Raw genomic sequence first — 19,227 nt, 5'->3', positions numbered from 1 at the left:
ACTACTGTAATACTTTCAATGTTCTCCGCTCTCGTATTTGTTAATATTTTGTTACTGATAGGTAAAAGGAGTTGGATACATTTCGATGTCAATTTGATGGAAACGGATTGTCTATATTGGACTTTAAAGGATTTATGCATAGTCGTTTTGACGTATGATTAGAATCATACTAAAGGCCTGACTACTGCAGGAAACATATGTTAGTAGAACTCTGTAGTATGTCACTAATCACACGTTTGAACGATTCAGCATAAGGCCCCAAATAATTATTTTATAACTACAATGCTGACTGTTGCACCGTTGACGCAAACCGACACAGAAAGACACCCTGAATTGCGTATTTGATAATTAAGATTTTTTCTGTTAATATTTTTGTATTGTCTAAAATTCTACTTCTGCATATTGTTTCTGCTGGCACCTGTAAAATTGAGTTGCACAGAAATGTTATTACCGTTAGTAATAAAGTACAGGTAAGTTTTTCTTTTTTTCTTTCGTATCAGTCGATAAGTAAATAAAAGTCGGTTTGTTACCCCCTTTGTGGGTTCGTACGTACTCAGTGAATAATCCCTAAAAGTATGAGCGTCCTGCTCCCTCGATAGCTGATGCAGCTTCATGTATACTATATCCATTTTTAATATTTAAATAGGCCTAGTTGATAATTCCCAACTCAATTTTCTTCCTTATGGGTACCTCATTAAAAAGTGAAGTCTTGTTTTTCGTTATATATCTTTGGTACTGTTCCATTAAAAGAAGACGAAGTTTACTGTTTGTAACCTGTGTTAGAAGACTTCCGGTTAGCTGACACGAGTCTCTTCCGGTGAATGTGAATAATGGTGAGGATGGGCATGTTTTTGTTTATTATGAATATCTGTTTCATCTGTATTTTATAGTAAATTACCTTATTATTTTAGTTCATCTAGTTCATATATATAGTTTTAATAGTAGTGCTCTACTGTTCTTGTGTTTATTTCAAATGCATTAGTAATAAAATTTTAGGATTACGCCTGTGCACCTTATACTCCAGTTGTAGTTACATTTACAAAGATGTAATATAAATAATTGAAGTAGGAGCGTGAATAAAAACTACTACAACGCGTACTGTAATCTACTTGTTAGTTAGAAATTATTTTGGAGAAAGTATATTGCAGAAAGAGTGAAATTGTCAGAATCCTGTATATATTCGGGTATCACTTTTCAAGTTCGTGTCGAGTTTAATCAAGAAATAGTAGTAGTTTCGCATTTCGGATTTTGTTGCAAATTAAGAATTGCCTATGTAATAAAAATTCTTTCGGTGCAATTTTACTATACGGATCTACAGATTGTAAAATGTTGAAAAACTTTGGGGAAGTCTTTAATTTGCCTATTTTATGTCGAGAACAGAACCCAACGTCCCCCTGCAGGGCTTGTAACACGTTCCTACTTCTACTACTACTTATACTATGGATTCGTACCCTATTATCAGCTATAATTTCCTTACGAAATTCACACTTAGTACCGGTATCTTTGTTTTTTAGAAGGTTGCATTCGTGGGTGCAAATCCAATTTTATGAGGAGCTTTCATTACTGGTAGGCCTATAAATGCATGTCTGGACGCATGCTATATAAACGTGTAAGCAAAACCACAAACCAACTTGAGCTAGCTAGCGGGCCACTAAAGTTGAGAATTCTATCTAGCCGAGTCGGGGCAAGAGTGCAGAGCGGGAGTTTGCTCGAGATTGCGTCAGCGATGGAGGGTGTGTACGTAAACAAGGACATACGGATATAGTATACATGAATCTGCATCAGTTCCCGAAGGAGCAGGACGCTCATACTTTTAGGGATTATTCATTGAGTATGTACGAACTTATAAAGGGGTTAACGAAGCGACTTTTATTTACTTATCGACTGATACGAAAATAAAAAAGAACGTACTGTACTTAATATCTGCATGTGTAGTGCCCTTGTACTTTATCTATGTGTGTGTGTGGGGGACTTTAAGGCATATCGCATGTCTTGTGCACATGGATACTTCTTACTATTGCACTACATAGAGAATTTATGGTATTTCATGTAGAAGTGGTAATAGAACATAGAAGAAACGCAGATCAGGGGGTTCTCATGTATACTATTACGAACATACCAAAAAACTACGTGATGTTGCATAAAATCACATACGTTTAGAACATCTGTCATAGTTGTACACTTGTAACTATATACTTGTATACAAAGTACGGCGTGCTGAAATGCCGGTGGAAATTAGTATGTTACAGAGTTGTCTTTGGTATGTAGTCATTTATGTGCACTTGCTGATTTTAACTAAATTATTTTAATCTATCAAATTAAGGTATTATTGTACGACAGAAGAATTGTTACTTCCTTGTACTGGACATTTCGTACACGTGTTGTGTGCTAGCTTGTACTGAACGTATTAGTTACATGTAGCAAGATATAATACGTTCTTTCTGTTATTGCTCTAGCATGGACTGACGTTTGCACTTTTGTCACAAAAGTGCAAGGATATAATGGGTTAAAAAAAAATGTGACCCTCGTTAATGCCCTTGAAGCTGAAGCAGACGGATAATTGGTATTGGTGCAAGAATAGTCCTACATTATTTTATGGTTAGTACGAATGCGTGCAAATGAAATGGGATATTAATTTCCATACAGGTCATATTTAGGCACACCACTCGGAATAATTGTTGAGTAATAGTAATTCATCTCACTGATTTTCTCCATATTACCCTAACGATTTACGCTGGGCGACATGGCAATAATCCACTTAGCATTGATCAAATTTCAAGGCCATCCGAAGTAACTGTTACAAAATTACAATTTTCTCATGATTTGCGTATAAATGCAGTGTTCGGAATATGCAATAAACATTACAATACAAGTCATAAAACAACCTGTGCTAAGTGACGGGAGGCTCTAAAACAGAGATCCCCTCCATATAGGTTAGTAGCTAGGTTGGTTCATTTCTGTGCCAAAGTTTAATATTTAATTCACATGGGTTCAGTTCTAAAGTTAGTCGTCCGTTTTTAGCAAAATTTTGAAAATTTATCGGAAAGAAATGGATATTTTGTTCGTTAGTGTGCTTGATAATATGTAAGGAGAGCGGGTGGTGATAAACGTGGAATTATTTGGCACGCAGAAGGAACTACTTCCTGCAAGGTTACCTCATGGTTGGATTGTGGGAAATGAAACGAGCATTTGTAAACATTGCTGCAGGTGTACACTGACGCTCCATTCAGTATCCTTACACAGAGACAAGAAATTACACTATTAATTTTAACAAAATTGGTCAAAACTTCTCTAACTTACTCTACTCCATTATACCCATTTAAAACGGTCCTAAAAGTTCATTATTTTTAAATTTTTGTAGCTGTTATTAAGCCTTCTGTTGAAAAACCCGGTAGAAGACCAGCTTCGGAATAAATGCAATTCACATGGTACTGCCCCGCATGTGTTTGCAAGTGAAGGCGGTTAGAGCCCCGCAGGATACGTTATTTTCTGTCTGTATTGCAGCTAAATGGGAAGGGGAACGTATGTTCTAGAATCTTGCCCTAAGGGGCTAATAAAAAACGCACGAATGCTATCGAAGTCAGGGCAGAGCCGGGCTGATGGGCCCACGCAAGGCTACGTCCAAAGGGAGAAGGCGCGTCAGCTATGGTGGGTATGTGCGTAAGCAAAATTTGACAACACATGTGTTACAAGTCCAATGGTATTCGTGTCAAACCATTACTAAGGTTAAAATGACAGTGTATATCAACGCCTAGGGTTTTTCTGCACGAGGATGGGACCTTGTACTTTGTTTACCACCAGGCATGGCTTTTCCCGCTGGTGCGACCTCTGAAGCATTACATTATAAATAAAAGTTTATATATACAATAAAAAGATAGATAAGAAATTCCTACAGTTATTGTAAAGAACCTCTGAAAGGTAAAGTGAGTGCACCCTTTACGTAAGGCGCCCTTGCGAAACCACATCAAAGGTAACCTGTTTTATTTATTCTTCTGTATACCACAGTTCTGTACAATAAATGCATGTAAATACGTTTAGTTATTGTTGGTAAAAACCCCGTGAAGGATACAGTGCGTCGTTTACAAAAAGCACCCTGCGAAACATCACAGATAAGTGATTTCTTTTTATTCTGTATACCAGTTTTATACTGTAAATTCATACAATTGCTATTGGCAGAGAAAGACTAAAGACTAGTCAGTTCTTAAAAAAAAAGTTAAAAAAAAAAAAAAATACAAAGTTACGTATCTATAAAACACAACATTGTGAGAAATCGAGAATAGTTTTGACAATCAAATATGATATACAATCATGAAATACTACATTGACACAGTAGATTCTGTTTTTAATTTACGACTTTTACAGCATCGTAGATTAGTCTTAATATGCATTCACGTACCTACGCATATTGATTGTACCTGTATGTTTTAGAGCAGTATTCAAATAATCAGCGCTTGTTGTATTTTTAAAATATAGCTATACATTAATTTGTTGATATATTCATCTTCGTTTTGTTTATTACAAGAACAAAAAGATGTTTCTCTAATAAAGCGGTTACCACCAGAGTTTAGCTATTTCCGTTACCAAAACAGTGTCTGATTTTAATATATAAAATGGCACCCACGTATTCGTGTTTGTACGGGCGCTCTTTTAGTAAACTTGTCCACTGCCTTAGTTAGTATCCCAGCCCTGGCATATTTACAAATATAGATGGTTTCTATTGTGAAACTATTAAAACTGCTCTAACCTATGTTATTTTATACACATACTCTCCGTAGATGACGCGCCTACTACCTACGGACGCGTTCCGCGCCGGCTCGCTTTGCTGCGACTCTGTCCTGATTCAGTTAGATAACATGCTAGCTTTTTAGTGGCCATCTAGCACATGATGGTTTGCTTTTGTACAGCCGTTTTTATGGCGTACTGTTTATCAGAATGCCTAGTTATATTGGGAAAGGGGAACACATCAATTTGCACGCATGTTATCAATTAGTGTGTTTAGGGTTAATCCTTATTCTTGCGAACCTTTAGTGAAGTTCAGTGTTCGTGTTTTTTTTCTTCTTCTTCTTTCTTTCCAGGCTAACATCTTGTAAGATTGTTTCCTCTTAACACTTCTTAGAATTAAAAGTTCTTTCAATGGGGTCGGGAAGGAGAGAAATAGGAAACAACAAATTTTGATTTAAAGTTTTTTGAGGTCAAAAGAAGCTTTTTATCTTTTTTAATACGTTGAATGTTTATAAAGTAAGAAAAACTATGATGGGATCCTGACCTTAGAAGATTGAAAGTGGGCAGAAAAATGAAAACAGATTTTTTTTTTTTTTTTTTTTTTTTTTTTATAAATAATGAAGTTTTTTGCATTTGAGTTCTTTAACAATGATAGACATCTGGGACTCAAGTTGGGAAGCGAAGTGGCGTAATTGGAGGGTGAACTTATCATCAAATTCTATAATGTTTTTAAATGAAATATAATTATCTTTGTTAACGTGTATTAGATATATTATTATTTGCATGGTAAAATCTATCAAGCTTGAAACTGCAGGGATAACTTCAGAACAGTGTAGGATCTTCAATCCAGTTTGCACATATTTACAGGATGCTAGACACCGTAACTCCACATATGAACAATATGCAGGTGAAACTAGTTCTTGAGATCAACGCTCCGATTGGTTTCGAACTTGCTTCTTGGCCTTGTGTTAGAAGCTCTGGAGGATGACCTGTAATTGTAGCTAAATATCCTCTTCCTTTTTACTCATGGTTCGGAATGCTGAGAATTTACTCATGCAACATAGCTGATAAAGTTTTCAGCTTCAACACTATTCTCCACGGGAAAATAAAGGGGGGAGGGACAGCAGCTCGTACAGTATTCTCTCCTGGCGAAGATGCCAAAATTACCGATAGGCAGTTTGGGTACGGGCATGTAATATGAAGTACTCACCAACTACCTCTATAAAAATTGTTGCGGAAGTACCACAGGATTCTGCAACTTTGATATTTGGATAGGGTACACTAGTTCCTAAGTGAAGGCTTGACCCGACTACGGTAGGTCCCATAGGTTTGGAGTTATGGAACTTTAAAGTTCATTTTTTCATGTTTTCGGCAGTCTATAACTTCGAAAGCAAGCATTTGTGCACCCAGGATGGTCTTACTTCTTGTCTTATCTTGGTGTCAGGAATCACGTTCCAAGGTGCGCATATCTTAGATTTTTTTTTTAAATCGTGTGTTATTTCATTTGTTGTTTTAATCACCATATGTTTAAGAATAACTTATTTACTAAATCACTATTTGCTAATTATATGAAGTGTGATTATTTCAAGGCTGACTTTTTGTTTTATTTCAGGCGCGTGGTCCGAAGAAGCACTTGAAGCGTTTAAACGCTCCGAAAGCATGGATGTTAGATAAATTGGGCGGTGTATTCGCTCCACGCCCTAGCACCGGCCCACATAAGTTAAGAGAATCACTACCCTTGGTGATCTTCTTAAGAAACCGACTGAAATATGCTTTGACAAATTGTGAAGTAAAGAAAATAGTAATGCAGCGACTTATCAAAGTCGACGGCAAAGTGCGGACGGATCCTAACTATCCTGCGGGATTTATGGGTAACTATATTTTTTCATTTTTTAAAAATCCTTTTTAGTACTTATGTTGTAAAACGTTGCCAAGCATAGATTTTTGTTTTAACTTGGACGTAATACGACGAATTATTAAGTATTCTGTCTTTTGGCAAGTTCTGGGACTTTATTATAATTTTTTTTTCAGTTTTAGGATTGGGCCTGGGAATGTTTTTCAAAATTTCTCGATCTTCAGCTTCCTCTTTTAACTCCCAATGTTTTGTTCTGTTTTCAGATCATCGATCAGTTGTGGTTTTATTCCTATTCTTCGCTGGGGGCGCGGTGGCTCAGTGGTAGAGCGTTCACCTACGGTGCTTGAGGTCCCTGGTTCGATCTCAGCCCGCGCAGTGTGGACTTTATGGTGGACAAACACCGTGCTCGTGGGTTTTCTAGGGGCTCTCCCACTTTCTTCATTCCACCATTTCACTCATTTCTCATAATCACAGTCTCCTTTAGCCTAACCGGCATAAGCGTGGGACGTAAAACTTAAAGATTTCATTTTTTTTTCTATTCTTCGTTTTCCTTCTATCTTTATTTATTTCTATGGCTGTATGAAGGAGGTAATTTCTTCGCAAGGTGTGTCCAATTCAATTGGCTTTCCTACGAGGGATGCTGGCTAGAAGCGTCGTCTATTCTCCTATCCGTTTCAAAACTTTCTCATTTGAAACCTCTGTGTCCACTTTATCTTCATGTTCCTTCAGTACCATAGTTCGAAGCTCTCTAAATATTTCTTAAACTTCCTTAATGTCCCAAGTCTCAGAACCATACAGTCCACAATACTCCCATATGTAGTAGTTGACCAACTTCCTTAATCCAATATTAAGCCTGCTAGTTAAGGGTGTTTTCTTTTTCTTTATTTATTTTCTTCTTTGGCCGTAGCAGTTCTTAACATAATATCTCTTGTATAGTGAGCGTCTCAGACAGATTATACGGTAGAATTTTAAGTAATACTTTTCCTTACAGCTTCACAACAAAATTTAATAATCTCCAGATTTACTTTAAATTTCAAAGAGTGAGATTTTGTGTATGAGTTGTAGGTCGATCCCGGGTTTCCTCAGACGAGGCGGACGTACTTTTTACACTAGAGGACGGTGCTTTACATCCTTGAGCACATGAGCTGTGCCATTACAGGATTGTATTGTGGTTGGCCAAACCAAGTAAGCATTTCTTAGTTCTGGTATTTCTTGGATGTGTGTAACATCTAGCCGTAGAGATGTTCATTTTAAAATAATCAGTAATTAAACAGTAGCCGGGAACTTCACTTATGTGTATTTTTAATTTATTCATATGCATTTTGATTAGTTACCTGAAACATGTGATTATTAAGGAATATATACATTGATTCGTGGCCTCACATAATGGTAAATGTTCAGTCCGTAGAAATAAATACTATTAAACACTTCGTTTATAGCAAAGAAGAATAAAAAATTTATTCCAATAATCATTTGAAGGGTTGATAGAAATCGGGATCACAGATAGTCTTTGTTTAAATACTTTGTGGATGAAAAACTGTTCTAATTCTGCGCGCAATATATGTAATATAAACTTAACTGGACTGATATCCAAGTAAGATAATTTGATACATACTTTCTGTTGTGAAATCTTTGTAGTGTCAGGCCCATTCCATCTCCATTCAGGCAGGGGGGGGGGGCAGGTGACCCATCTCCGATTTTTTTGAAAAAAGTATATTTGGTAGTCCTGTTGGAGATATGAAACCTGCAAAGAGGATTTTCCCACAAAAAAAATTGTCTTCGAGTTATGGGCTAACGAAATTCGGACGAAAATCTATTTGTAATACAAAAGTGAATGAGCATAATCTTGAAAGACACGTAGTTCAGTAACTACTTGTGATAATTGGATGATTCTTTTTTTATTTAAAAGTGCTCAGATTACATTTGAGGTTCTGATATAAAAAGCACGAATTACAGTCCAACAAGAGTATTTTGTAAACACCGGAAAACTTAATAAAAAAAGTAAAACGCAAGAATTTTGACATTTATTTTCCGTATGAAAGAATGAGAGAATAACCGTATTTATTGTGACACAATATAATACCCCTTCTGGGATCCCTATAGATAATTTTGTTTCCCATCTACGATGGCACATGGGAGAGAAAACGTGAGTGAAAATATGATAAAACGTCATTTTCGCCTGAAATTAGGACGGATTTTCTCCAAAAGGCCATTCTTAAAAAATCTGAAAATCTGCCTGAACGATCTTTCATTGTTCCCTATATGAATCATGCAAAAAGAAATAAGAGATATTTGTGTATTAAAGGACCCCGCACTTTTCTTATGGAAAGTGGCTTTCGGCTAATGTTGTTGAAACTTCGCTGGTTGATAGTTCTTAACATGTGGATCAAAAGTCTCAATAGGCACAAAGACCGAAATCCACTCCTTCCCCCCCAAAAACAGCCTCCAAGTAGCTGGGGGGGATTGAACTGATTTCAGCATGTAACACAATTTGTTGTTTTAATCAACTCAACAAGGACCCCAAACAACCACATGTTAGACTATCAAACTACCCCACTTGACAGAGCCCTTTGCCCCCCACATCCCCCCCCCCCCCGCGAATTACCTTACGGATGTTCCATATTACTGTAGTTTATAGTTGCGCGTATGTGTTGAAATACCTACAGTTTTGGTCTCACCGACGATATAATGGGTTTCACGTATCGCTGATTACGAATCTGAGGTGAGAGTTCTAGAATTCAAGATGGATGATCAATATGGCGGATCAAAAACACGAAACTCCTGAATGTAGCCACAAATAGCTGTTTACTAGGGTATTTTGGGTCGTTGGTTACGAATCTGAGGTCAAAATTCTTGAATTCAAGATTGCAGATCCAATATAGTGGATAAAAACGTCGAAGCCACAAATCGTAGTAGACAAGAGTGTTTTTAAATCGCTGTTTAAGTACGTAACATTCCTAGATACTTCAGCCACCATGTAGAATTAATCTCCACCCTTGCCCTTCACTAAAACCCACCACAGATATCTTAATGCTGAACGGTGTTAAAATAATCAATTATCTGTTCATTATTTTCATCATTTCGGTTTGCAGCATCTAATGTGGTACTTAGCAATGAGTCATCGGGATATCTAATATTCTGTAAATGTCGTGCATGGCCTAAATACCACAAGACACTTGCAACGTGCGCACATGTACCTAATGTACGAGCACCGCTTTGACATGTACAGTAGTAACCTTGAATAACATTTTGATCATAATCCTGGTCATCTTCATCATTGGCTACATATGCTATGAAAACTTGATGCTTAGTTGCATTGCGGGACCTTGAGTAGAGACGTATGCGCAGGAATCCCGGTTCAGTTACGTTTTCGTCAAGCTGGAATTGCTCATCCTTATCTCGTATTAGTTTATCTTGGATGTAAGAGGATGAGAGATCTACTTGATATGTGCCTACAGTCAAATCTCGTAAGTAGTTTAAGTTAAGTACAGAGAAATCAATTAGGCCTGATCATTCAGCGGTACCCATTGACCGTTCCTTCTAATAAGATTATTTACCTCCGCTCTTGCTTTAACAACGTTCGACATGATTGACCTATTTCTCATTTCTCTAGCTAATTCAATGGTTGCATCTTGCATGAAAATAACGGGATGGTATCTGTTCAAAATAGCTCCAGCTATGCGATAGAAACTATTCAGTTTCTTTGCATGTTGCAGATTCAACGTCTGTGCTAGAAACTTAAAAACAGATCTTAGATGCCCGTTTCTTGCCTCGAGTATCCATCGACTTTTAGTAACTAGTCGAGAAGTATTCGCTTCTTCTGCTGATAGTTGTCTTTCACGTGGTAGTAGGAGTGCGGGCATTCTATGATCAATTCCTAAATATTCCAGTAAAGGAATTGCATCGCGGTATCCTCTGTCTACTAACACAATGACCAGGATTATGATCAAAATGTTATTCAAGGTTACTACTGTACATGTCAAAGCGGTGCTCGTACATTAGGTACATGTGCGCACGTTGCAAGTGTCTTGTGGTATTTAGGCCATGCACGACATTTACAGAATATTAGATATCCCGATGACTCATTGCTAAGTACCACATTAGATGCTGCAAACCGAAATGATGAAAATAATGAACAGATAATTGATTAATTATTTTAACACCGTTCAGCATTAAGATATCTGTGGTGAGTTTTAGTAAAGGGCAAGGGTGGAGATTAATTCTACATGGTGGCTGAAGTATCTAGGAATGTTGCGTACTTAAACAGCGATCTAAAACCACTCTAGTCTACTACGATTTGTGGCTTCGACGTTTTTATCCACTATATTGGATCTGCAATCTTGAATTCAAGAATTTTGACCTCAGATTCGTAACCAACGACCCAAAATACCCTAGTAAACAGCTATTTGTGGCTACATTCAGGAGTTTCGTGTTTTTGATCCGCCATATTGATCATCCATCTTGAATTCTAGAACTCTCACCTCAGATTCGTAATCAGCGGTACGTGAAACCCATTATATCGTCGGTGAGACCAAAACTGTAGGTGTTTCAACACATACGCGCAACTATAAACTACAGTAATATGGAACATCCGTAAGGTAATTCGCGGAGGGGGGGGGGAATGTGGGGGGCAAAGGGCAGTGTCAAGTGGGGTAGTTTGATAGTCTAACATGTGGTTGTTTGGGGTCCTTGTTGAGTTGATTAAAACAACAAATTGTTTTACATGCTGAAATCAGTTCAATCCCCCCCAGCTACTTGGAGGCTGTTTTTGGGGGGGAAGGAGTGGATTTCGGTCTTTGTGCCCATTGAGACTTTTGATCCACATGTTAAGAACTATCAACCAGCGAAGTTTCAACAACATTAGCCGAAAGCCACTTTCCATAAGAAAAGTGCGGGGTCCTTTTTCGCAAATTTTTAAAATATTGTGTTGCACAGGGGTAGGGTATGCAACCACGCTTGGCGTGGTAGTTCTTTTTCTTTTTTAATTTTCATCTAAATGCCAAATGGGAGCTATTCCAGAGCGTTTGATGTACTGCAAAACACTTGCATCATACCTAGGTACATGTTGCGCAATAATATGCAACTACTCCAGTATCATGGTTGCATACATTAAGGCGCCAATGCTATGCATGGTTGCATACCTGGCCCCTGTGCAACGATGTTTTAAAAATTTACGAAAAATTTAATACACAAATATCTCCATTTCTGTTTGCATGATTCACATAGGGAACAATGAAAGATCGTTCAGGCAGATTTTCAGATTTTTTTAAGAATGGCCTTTTGGAGAAAATCCGTCCTAATTTCAGGCGAAAATGACGTTTTATCATGCTTTCACTCACGTTTTCTCACCCATGTGCCATCGTAGATGGGAAACAAAATTATCTATAGGGATCCCAGAAGGAGTATTATATTGGGTCACAATAATACGGTTCTTTTTTTAATCCTTCATACGGAAAATAAATGTCAAAATTCTTGCATTTTACTTTTTTACTAAGTCTTCCGGTGTTTACAAAATACTCTTGTTGGATTCTAATTCGAGTTTTTTATATCAGAACGACAAATGTAATCTGAGCACTTCTAAATAAAAAAAGAATCATCCAATTATCACAAGTAGTTACTGAATTACTTGTCTTTCAAGATTATGCTCATCCAGTTTCTTATTAAAAATAGTGAATTTCGTCCGGTTATGCCAATCTGTAGAAAACATTTAATTTTGGGGAGTAGAAAGGCGAATTCGAATCCCCACGCTGAAGGTTGTTACGAAAGCTTTATGCTTAAAGTTCTGCCCGAATACATTGAATGATAGGTTTCTAGGCGAATACATATACGTAGGGGTGAGCGGACGTATAGACATCCAAAAATGACTTTTTGGGAATGTAGGGGTCATGAATTGTGTAATTCTGTTGAAATTTTGGATTTTTTTTTTTTCATCGCTATATTTTTTCTCCTATCGTCGCTGAATGACATTCCGAACATCCAACGTGCTGCGAGAAACTTACTGTGTTCCGTGAAACTAATTTCAGAAAGTTTTAAGCAGTAGCAAAATCACCTAGCAACGTGTATTATTTCACCAATGAAGTAACATTAACCCTCAGCGTTGGTATAGTAGCTAGGACTCGCGCGCCTATTGTGCACGCAGTCCCAGGTTCGATTCCCAGTGGGTGGGCATTGAACGAGTAACGATGGTTCCGATTCCATCTTTGGCTCTAGGTCCCTGTCTCATATAGCCTTGGTGCACTAAATGGACGCTAAACTTCAATAAACAAAGGAAATTCACAGAAAGTGACAGAATTCATCAGTAAATAAACAAACTTTTAACAATTGACTGTGGTAATTGTCACGCCTTTCGCATACTTTTCCGTCTCGTCTTCTTATCTTTTATGCTGGAAAGGAAAGAATCATTTAACAATAGCTTGATTTCACTTTGTTGTTTGACAAATTACAACAAGAAAGCAAACATAGAAATAACATTTTAAAAAAATGAGGCTTTATATAATTCATACATTATGCTTTGAAATTTGTAATTATATGTGTATGTTAGTGAAACATAATACAGGGCTATTCAAAATGATCTTCCCGATTACAGATTTTTTAATTACTCACGTTCCTATACACGTACATTCATGAAACTGATCTCAAATGAAACAAGAAAAAAATGAAATCTGTGGGCCCACGATTATGCCGGCTAGGCTGAAGGACGCGGTGATGATGAAAAATGAATGAAACGGTGGATTGAAGAAAGTGGGAGGAAACGGGAGAACCCCGAGGAAACCCACGCACACGGTGTTTGTCCACCACAAAGTTCACTTGGCGCGAGCAGGGTGAACGACAGAAACTCAACAAGTTTTAGTATCTAACAAAGCTGATATGTTAGTTTCGCATCTTGCCGCTAGGGCGATAGTAGGATGGCAGCAAATGAGAAGAGGAAAACTAAATTTTTATAGTAATTATTCTGTTATTAGTGTCTAAAGAAGTTTTAGAACTAAGTTTGAAGGACCCCGTAGCGGGCACAGTATTCGCAAAATGGTTTTCGATTTTAAAGCAAGACATGTATCTGCAAGAAGAAAGTGCCCTGCCACTCATCGGCAAGTGTGGAAACAGTGGAATGTATTCGGGCCAGTTTCATGAGACGTCCACAGAAATCTAGGTGAAAACAAGCAGAAAATTGCAGATACCACAGTCTTTTGTGTGGAGGATTATCCGTAAGCAACTAGAATTTTATCCATACCGGTTGACATTGTTGCAAGCCTTAAAACCAAGTGACAAAGAAAACAGATAGATAAACAGGGGGTCTATCGGTCACGAAATCAGAAAACGGTCATGAAAGTCAAGAAATTTAGTTTTGGGGTCACGATTTCTTGTTATCTGTACTAATGTAAGTACAGACTGGAAAATTTTGTTCAATAAAACATCAAAATTCACGACCAAAATTGTCTATTGGTCGGCTTTAAACGCTACCAAATCGCTAGCAAAGCATGCTTCTGTCGCATGCATGAAAATTCGGTCTAATTCGTACCCAAATTCCCTCTTGAGAATGTTGCGAAATTTTATGGTTTGGTAAAGAAAAGGTCACGAGATTTCATTTTGGAATTTTAGTAACCCTGATAAGGAGGCTGCTTTCTTGGCCTCCATGTTCCCCCTTACTTTACCTCATGTGACTTCTTTCTGTGGGGTTTTGTGTAAGAAAAGATCTACGTCATTATAAATGATTTTCGAGTACGCATTACAGATGCCGTGTTATCTGTCAGTCACGAAATGTAACAACGTGTTTGGCAGGAATTTGACTACAGGCATGATGTGTGTCGAGTTACAAAAGGGCCTCACATTTGAACACCTGTGATCTGAAAGATGATGGGTATGTAATGAAACAAAGCTTTTTGAGTTTCTCTTTCATTTGATATCACTTTTACGTCGTGAGTTATTAAAGTGTGTAATCAGGAAGATTATTTTGAATAGCCCTGTATTCTGATCTCAATATCTGTTCCATGTATCTTGCGCAAGCCGCTTCATGTGTTCCGATAATCAGCTTGAAATTTGTAGATACATGTAGCATGAAATAATCACAATTATTCCATTATCAACTAATTTTTAACCTTCTGTTTCCAGATGTTATCACCATAGAAAGAACTGGCGAATTCTTCCGCCTCATATATGATGTGAAGGGTAGGTTTACCGTTCATAGGATAACTGGAGAAGAAGCAAAGGTAAGTCTTAGGTTGTAGGGACTTGACAGGCTATCCTCATATATTATTCGCTCTTCGTTTTAATCTCAAATATATTGATTTTGTGAAAGTGAGACTGTATTTGGGGACCCGATTTTAAGATACGTAACAGGAACCTGTGTCATATCTTCCGTTTGATCAAATTTAAAATTCTCAAAATAAATGTAAAAAAGAAAATAGGTTGGATCTAAGAGATATGTGAAAATGTCAAACTACATAAAACAATAAAATAAAATAATACCTGAAGCTCTCCAGTGAATGTCCTATTGACCAGCGAAATAAAGTAAGTTACTCGTATATATATCGGGTGTTCTGAAAATGGCGCTCATGGTCTACAGAGCATCATTCTGCAAGTCAAAGCGAAATATACACATAATTGCATACCTTGCAGGTTCCCGTCTGGAAGACTCGAATTGCACTATGTGGCAACGTCGCAGATAAAGAACTTCAGAGAATATCTACCAATCAATCAAATACTTAAAATCGATTCTTTCCAGATGACAGTTGATGGACGTTGACGCTAGCACCATTTATTAGCGTAACATTCGGTGTAATTGCTTGATGAATTCCAGAAACAATGCTGATGGTTCCAAGTTCATCTGCGATGTTGCGATATAGTGTAATTTTGATTCCCCATAGCGGCGGAAAGAGGCCCCCCAGAGGGTATATCAATATATATATATATATATGGGGTATATATATAGCATTTTTGCTTTATTTTTATGTGAATAGTAGCGCTGTTATCCATGGGCGTCATTTTTAGAACACCCTATATATAAGGTCACGCATATTTCCTATGCCGGCCCATTTGATAGGAAACTAGTGTCCTACCGTTAGTTTATGTATTAATTGTATTAATGGGAATACGAAAAAGTGGAAAAATCAAACTTTTGCCAGGAAAATAGGTAAACCTTGGATAGAGAAAAGATTTTACCATCCCTAGCAACCATATATTGACTAAAATAACATATTCTCATGCAGTAGAAACTTCAATTTATACAAGAACCTCCTTCTCAATTCCTGCCTGTGCATTGAACCAGTGTTAACTAACAACAAATTACTATAACAAAATCCTGGATATATCGGAAAAGAATCACACAGTTCCACAACTTTTTCCTATAACTCCTGTAATCGACTTCACCTAAATTCACAATCTATTATTCACTCAGTAGTAAGTGAACGTTCAAAATAATTTTGAAAATATAACCTGATGAACGTTACTACATCTTGATGGACCAGTGATTAAGTGAGACCCACTTCTCTTTAGTTGATTGGAATGTGCCTCAAATGAATTGTCAGAACCATAAGTGTAGCTGAGGGTTCAGAAATAAGTTCACTCCCTAAGTAAAATCCGGTTATTTAGAAGAAAGAAGAAAAATATAACAAGCTCTTAAAAAACCGGCCCTGATCGAAGCTGTGGTAAAATATAATTTTTTCCATAGTCAAACAGAGGCCAAGACTAAATATCTTTCATATTGGTCACTGTGTAACTAAGTGTTGCATTAGTATTACCCAAGGAAGAGATATTGTTTTATTTGGTATACACTTGTGTTAATTAGTCTTTGAGCCATTCTCTGTCAACCTAGGCCAATGCACCCACCGATTCAGATTTTCGTCAAACCTGGTGACAGTCGGACAAACAAGTTAGTAATCTGTGGAATTTTTTCTTCTTTACCTTTTATAGTTTTAGAGATCCAGGTTGTCAGAGTTCGAAAAAATTACAAGTAAGTATTGCTTACGAGCGCCTGCTTGTGAGTAGTGTTGGAGGGAAAACACCATTACTCAGTGACTATGTGCAGGGTATCTATCGGTCACGAAATCAGAGAGAGGTCATGAAAGTCAAGAAAAATCATGGAACTTAGCTTTGGGTCACGATTTTTTCTCTACAAATATAAGTATAGACTAGAGAATCTTGTTCTATAGAATGTCTAGATTCACCATAAAAAATGTCTATTGTCGGCTTTAGACACTACTAAATCTCATGCAAAGCACGCTTCTATCACATAAATGAAAATTCGGCCTAATTCGCATCCGAATTTGTTCTTAAGAATGTTACTAAATTTTATGGTTTGGGAAAGAAAAAGTCACGAAATTTCAATTTGGAATTTTGGTAGACACCCTGATGTGTCAAATTTTTACCAAACACCAACGAAAGCATATAGCTTAAAAGAGAGACCGTTCATCAGTTTTGTATTGCACGTCAGAAGTGTTTTGTTTGATTACTGTTTGATAATTGTGAGAGCTTGATGAGGTGGACTACGATGTTGCTTTTTGTGTATCAGATAGAATATACAAGCTTGAGTCATAGTTCTCCAGCCCCCTCTCTTACGAGTTTCGTGAACACTTTGGCGAATTGGGAAAAGCAGCTCCTATCTTCAAGTTTTCGAGCGACTAGTCTAGTCACTTCTCTAGTACTCTATATAAGTCTCTCACTGGGAACTGACTAAAACATAACGACATTTTGGGCATTTTCTTATTTGTAATAAACATGAATGTTTCTTAGACATACCAAGTGGGTTTTGTGATGGACAAATGCCATGTTATGAGCAGGGCCCGGATCTTGTTGACAAGTCAACTTTCTTCTGTTCCGCATAGGAGAAGGCAAGTTCAAGTAAAAACGTTATCCATCAACTCTAGGTTCTAAAAATATAGCTTTTTAGGATCAACTTTTGGTCTCTTTTTGCTGTTTTGAAATTTCAGGTCATTTTTTAATATTTTAAGGTAACTTTTAGGTCACTTATGGTCTTTTTATTCTTTTTTCTACATAAGGAAATCTTTAAATGAACACAGTTTACGGATGTGGAAAAGACGAAGTTGAATAATCTCTTTTCTTACTTCCTGACTATTGGAGTGGAAAAACTGCATTCTTAACAAGCTAATGAAAACTAAACTGTAGCTGGTTAACGAAAGGCGGGGGTTGGTAGGTGGCCAAACAGATAGTTTTGGGTTATTGACCACAATGAATGTTATCACGTGAATAACTAAAAATGCATTAGAAGGCGTACAAGGGCTTTAAACGTGTTTTTATCTATTATTTTCCTGTAGTCTAAACTTGCTAAGTTTTATTGTTTAAGAGTGCTTCCTAGTTTCAACTCGGGAGTGAACTGACGCTTTCAATACTTACAATGCCGTACAATGGACTGATCAATGGACATAAGTGATAAATGGACTGCAACCAACTGAAACAAAACTTTTTGAATATGAGTGAGAAATGTTAATTAAAAATCCAATGGATATTAAAAAATGTCAATGTTTAATGAAATAAAAGTTTGAGAAAACGTAAGTTTTAAGGTCAATTTTTTGTGATTTTAGGGTCATTTTACAGAAATTTTAGTGTCATTTTATAGGCCACTTTTTAAAAAAATTTAGGTCAAGATCCGGGCCCTGGTTATGAGTTTTCAGGCATTCTCCCGTTTTCTCCCATTTCATTCTACTATTTCGTTCATCATCATCATCGTCACTATCTCAGCTTCAAAGCATAATCTTGAGGCGTTAAAAAAGTGAATGTTTATTAGGATAAATACTAGAATAGACGAACACGTTGATTTATCAACACATCTAAAAATGATTTTAATACTATGAAGACAATAGGAAACACGCAAGTACTATGCACTTTACATTACATGGGGCGTGCAGAAAAAAAAAACATTTTGCTTTGCCGACTGTATGAGGTTGAGGTACTGGCATCAGATATTAATTGTGTGTAATACTGGCCTGACAGTCATAACTATTATGACGGCGATCTTGGGATCTTCCGCACTGAATGTGACCTAACATTTTTTCATATATATATATATATATATATATATATATATATATATATATATATATATATATATATATATGGTTTATCTGATAAGTAACAGTAGGTAAATAAAACAACACACATTTTGGATGTTTGAGAAGAAGCCAGCCTAAAACGGTATGTCACTTAATCCCCTTCCGTTTTAACATTTTCAAACTAATTTAAGATATCTACCATGGCGTTCACGCTCTCCTGTCACATAGCACTCTATTCCGTTTACCTATATACATAATTTTATCTTAGTTCCTCAAACAATTCTCCAATTACAGTAGTTCTCAAGAGTTTTCACCCTCAAACTAACGCCTAATTATAGGCTCTTAGGCATTCGAAAACCACGGACCTACTTTCAGATTCACTATAAAGCAAGAAGGAAAGAGAACAACTCTTCTGCCTTTTGGTGATAACTCATTTTCTGACTTCATGTTGCATGCTCAAAAATTCATCTTAATTGAAAAATATTTATGCATGTGGAAAGCCTACTAAAAAATAAAGTTGATGAAACGGGTCTCTCTTTCAAGCTTATATCCTTTTATTGGTGTTTGATAAATATTTGATGCGGATAAGTTATTAGTCGTTGAATAATGATATTTTCCCTCCAACACTGTACTTAAAAGCATGCGCTC

General features: G+C 36.9%; 1 protein-coding gene and 1 non-coding gene across 2 annotated transcripts; both read left to right on the top strand.

Annotated features, from left to right (window-relative positions):
- Nucleotides 1-695: 695 nt before the first annotated feature.
- On the top strand, nucleotides 696-14,781 carry LOC145677665 (small ribosomal subunit protein eS4; the record flags this gene model as incomplete). Its single annotated transcript, XM_081748091.1, is given in 3 exon segments — nucleotides 696-833; nucleotides 6,335-6,593; nucleotides 14,684-14,781. Coding segments are annotated over 3 exon segments (360 nt in total), but the record flags the coding sequence as incomplete, so codon positions are not given.
- A 1,415-nt stretch (nucleotides 14,782-16,196) lies between these two features.
- LOC145677666 (small nucleolar RNA SNORA16B/SNORA16A family) lies at nucleotides 16,197-16,328 on the top strand. Its single transcript, XR_014129928.1, has one exon. It is a non-coding gene; the product is annotated as a small nucleolar RNA SNORA16B/SNORA16A family (small nucleolar RNA).
- The last annotated feature ends 2,899 nt before the right edge of the window (nucleotides 16,329-19,227 follow it).

This window comes from Thermobia domestica, unplaced genomic scaffold, assembly GCF_964235325.1.
Source record: "Thermobia domestica unplaced genomic scaffold, izTheDome1.hap1.1 HAP1_SCAFFOLD_1187, whole genome shotgun sequence".
Classification (NCBI taxonomy): domain Eukaryota; kingdom Metazoa; phylum Arthropoda; class Insecta; order Zygentoma; family Lepismatidae; genus Thermobia; species Thermobia domestica.
The sequence above is the reverse complement of the archived record's forward strand: the minus strand, read 5'-3'. Positions and strand labels throughout refer to the sequence as shown.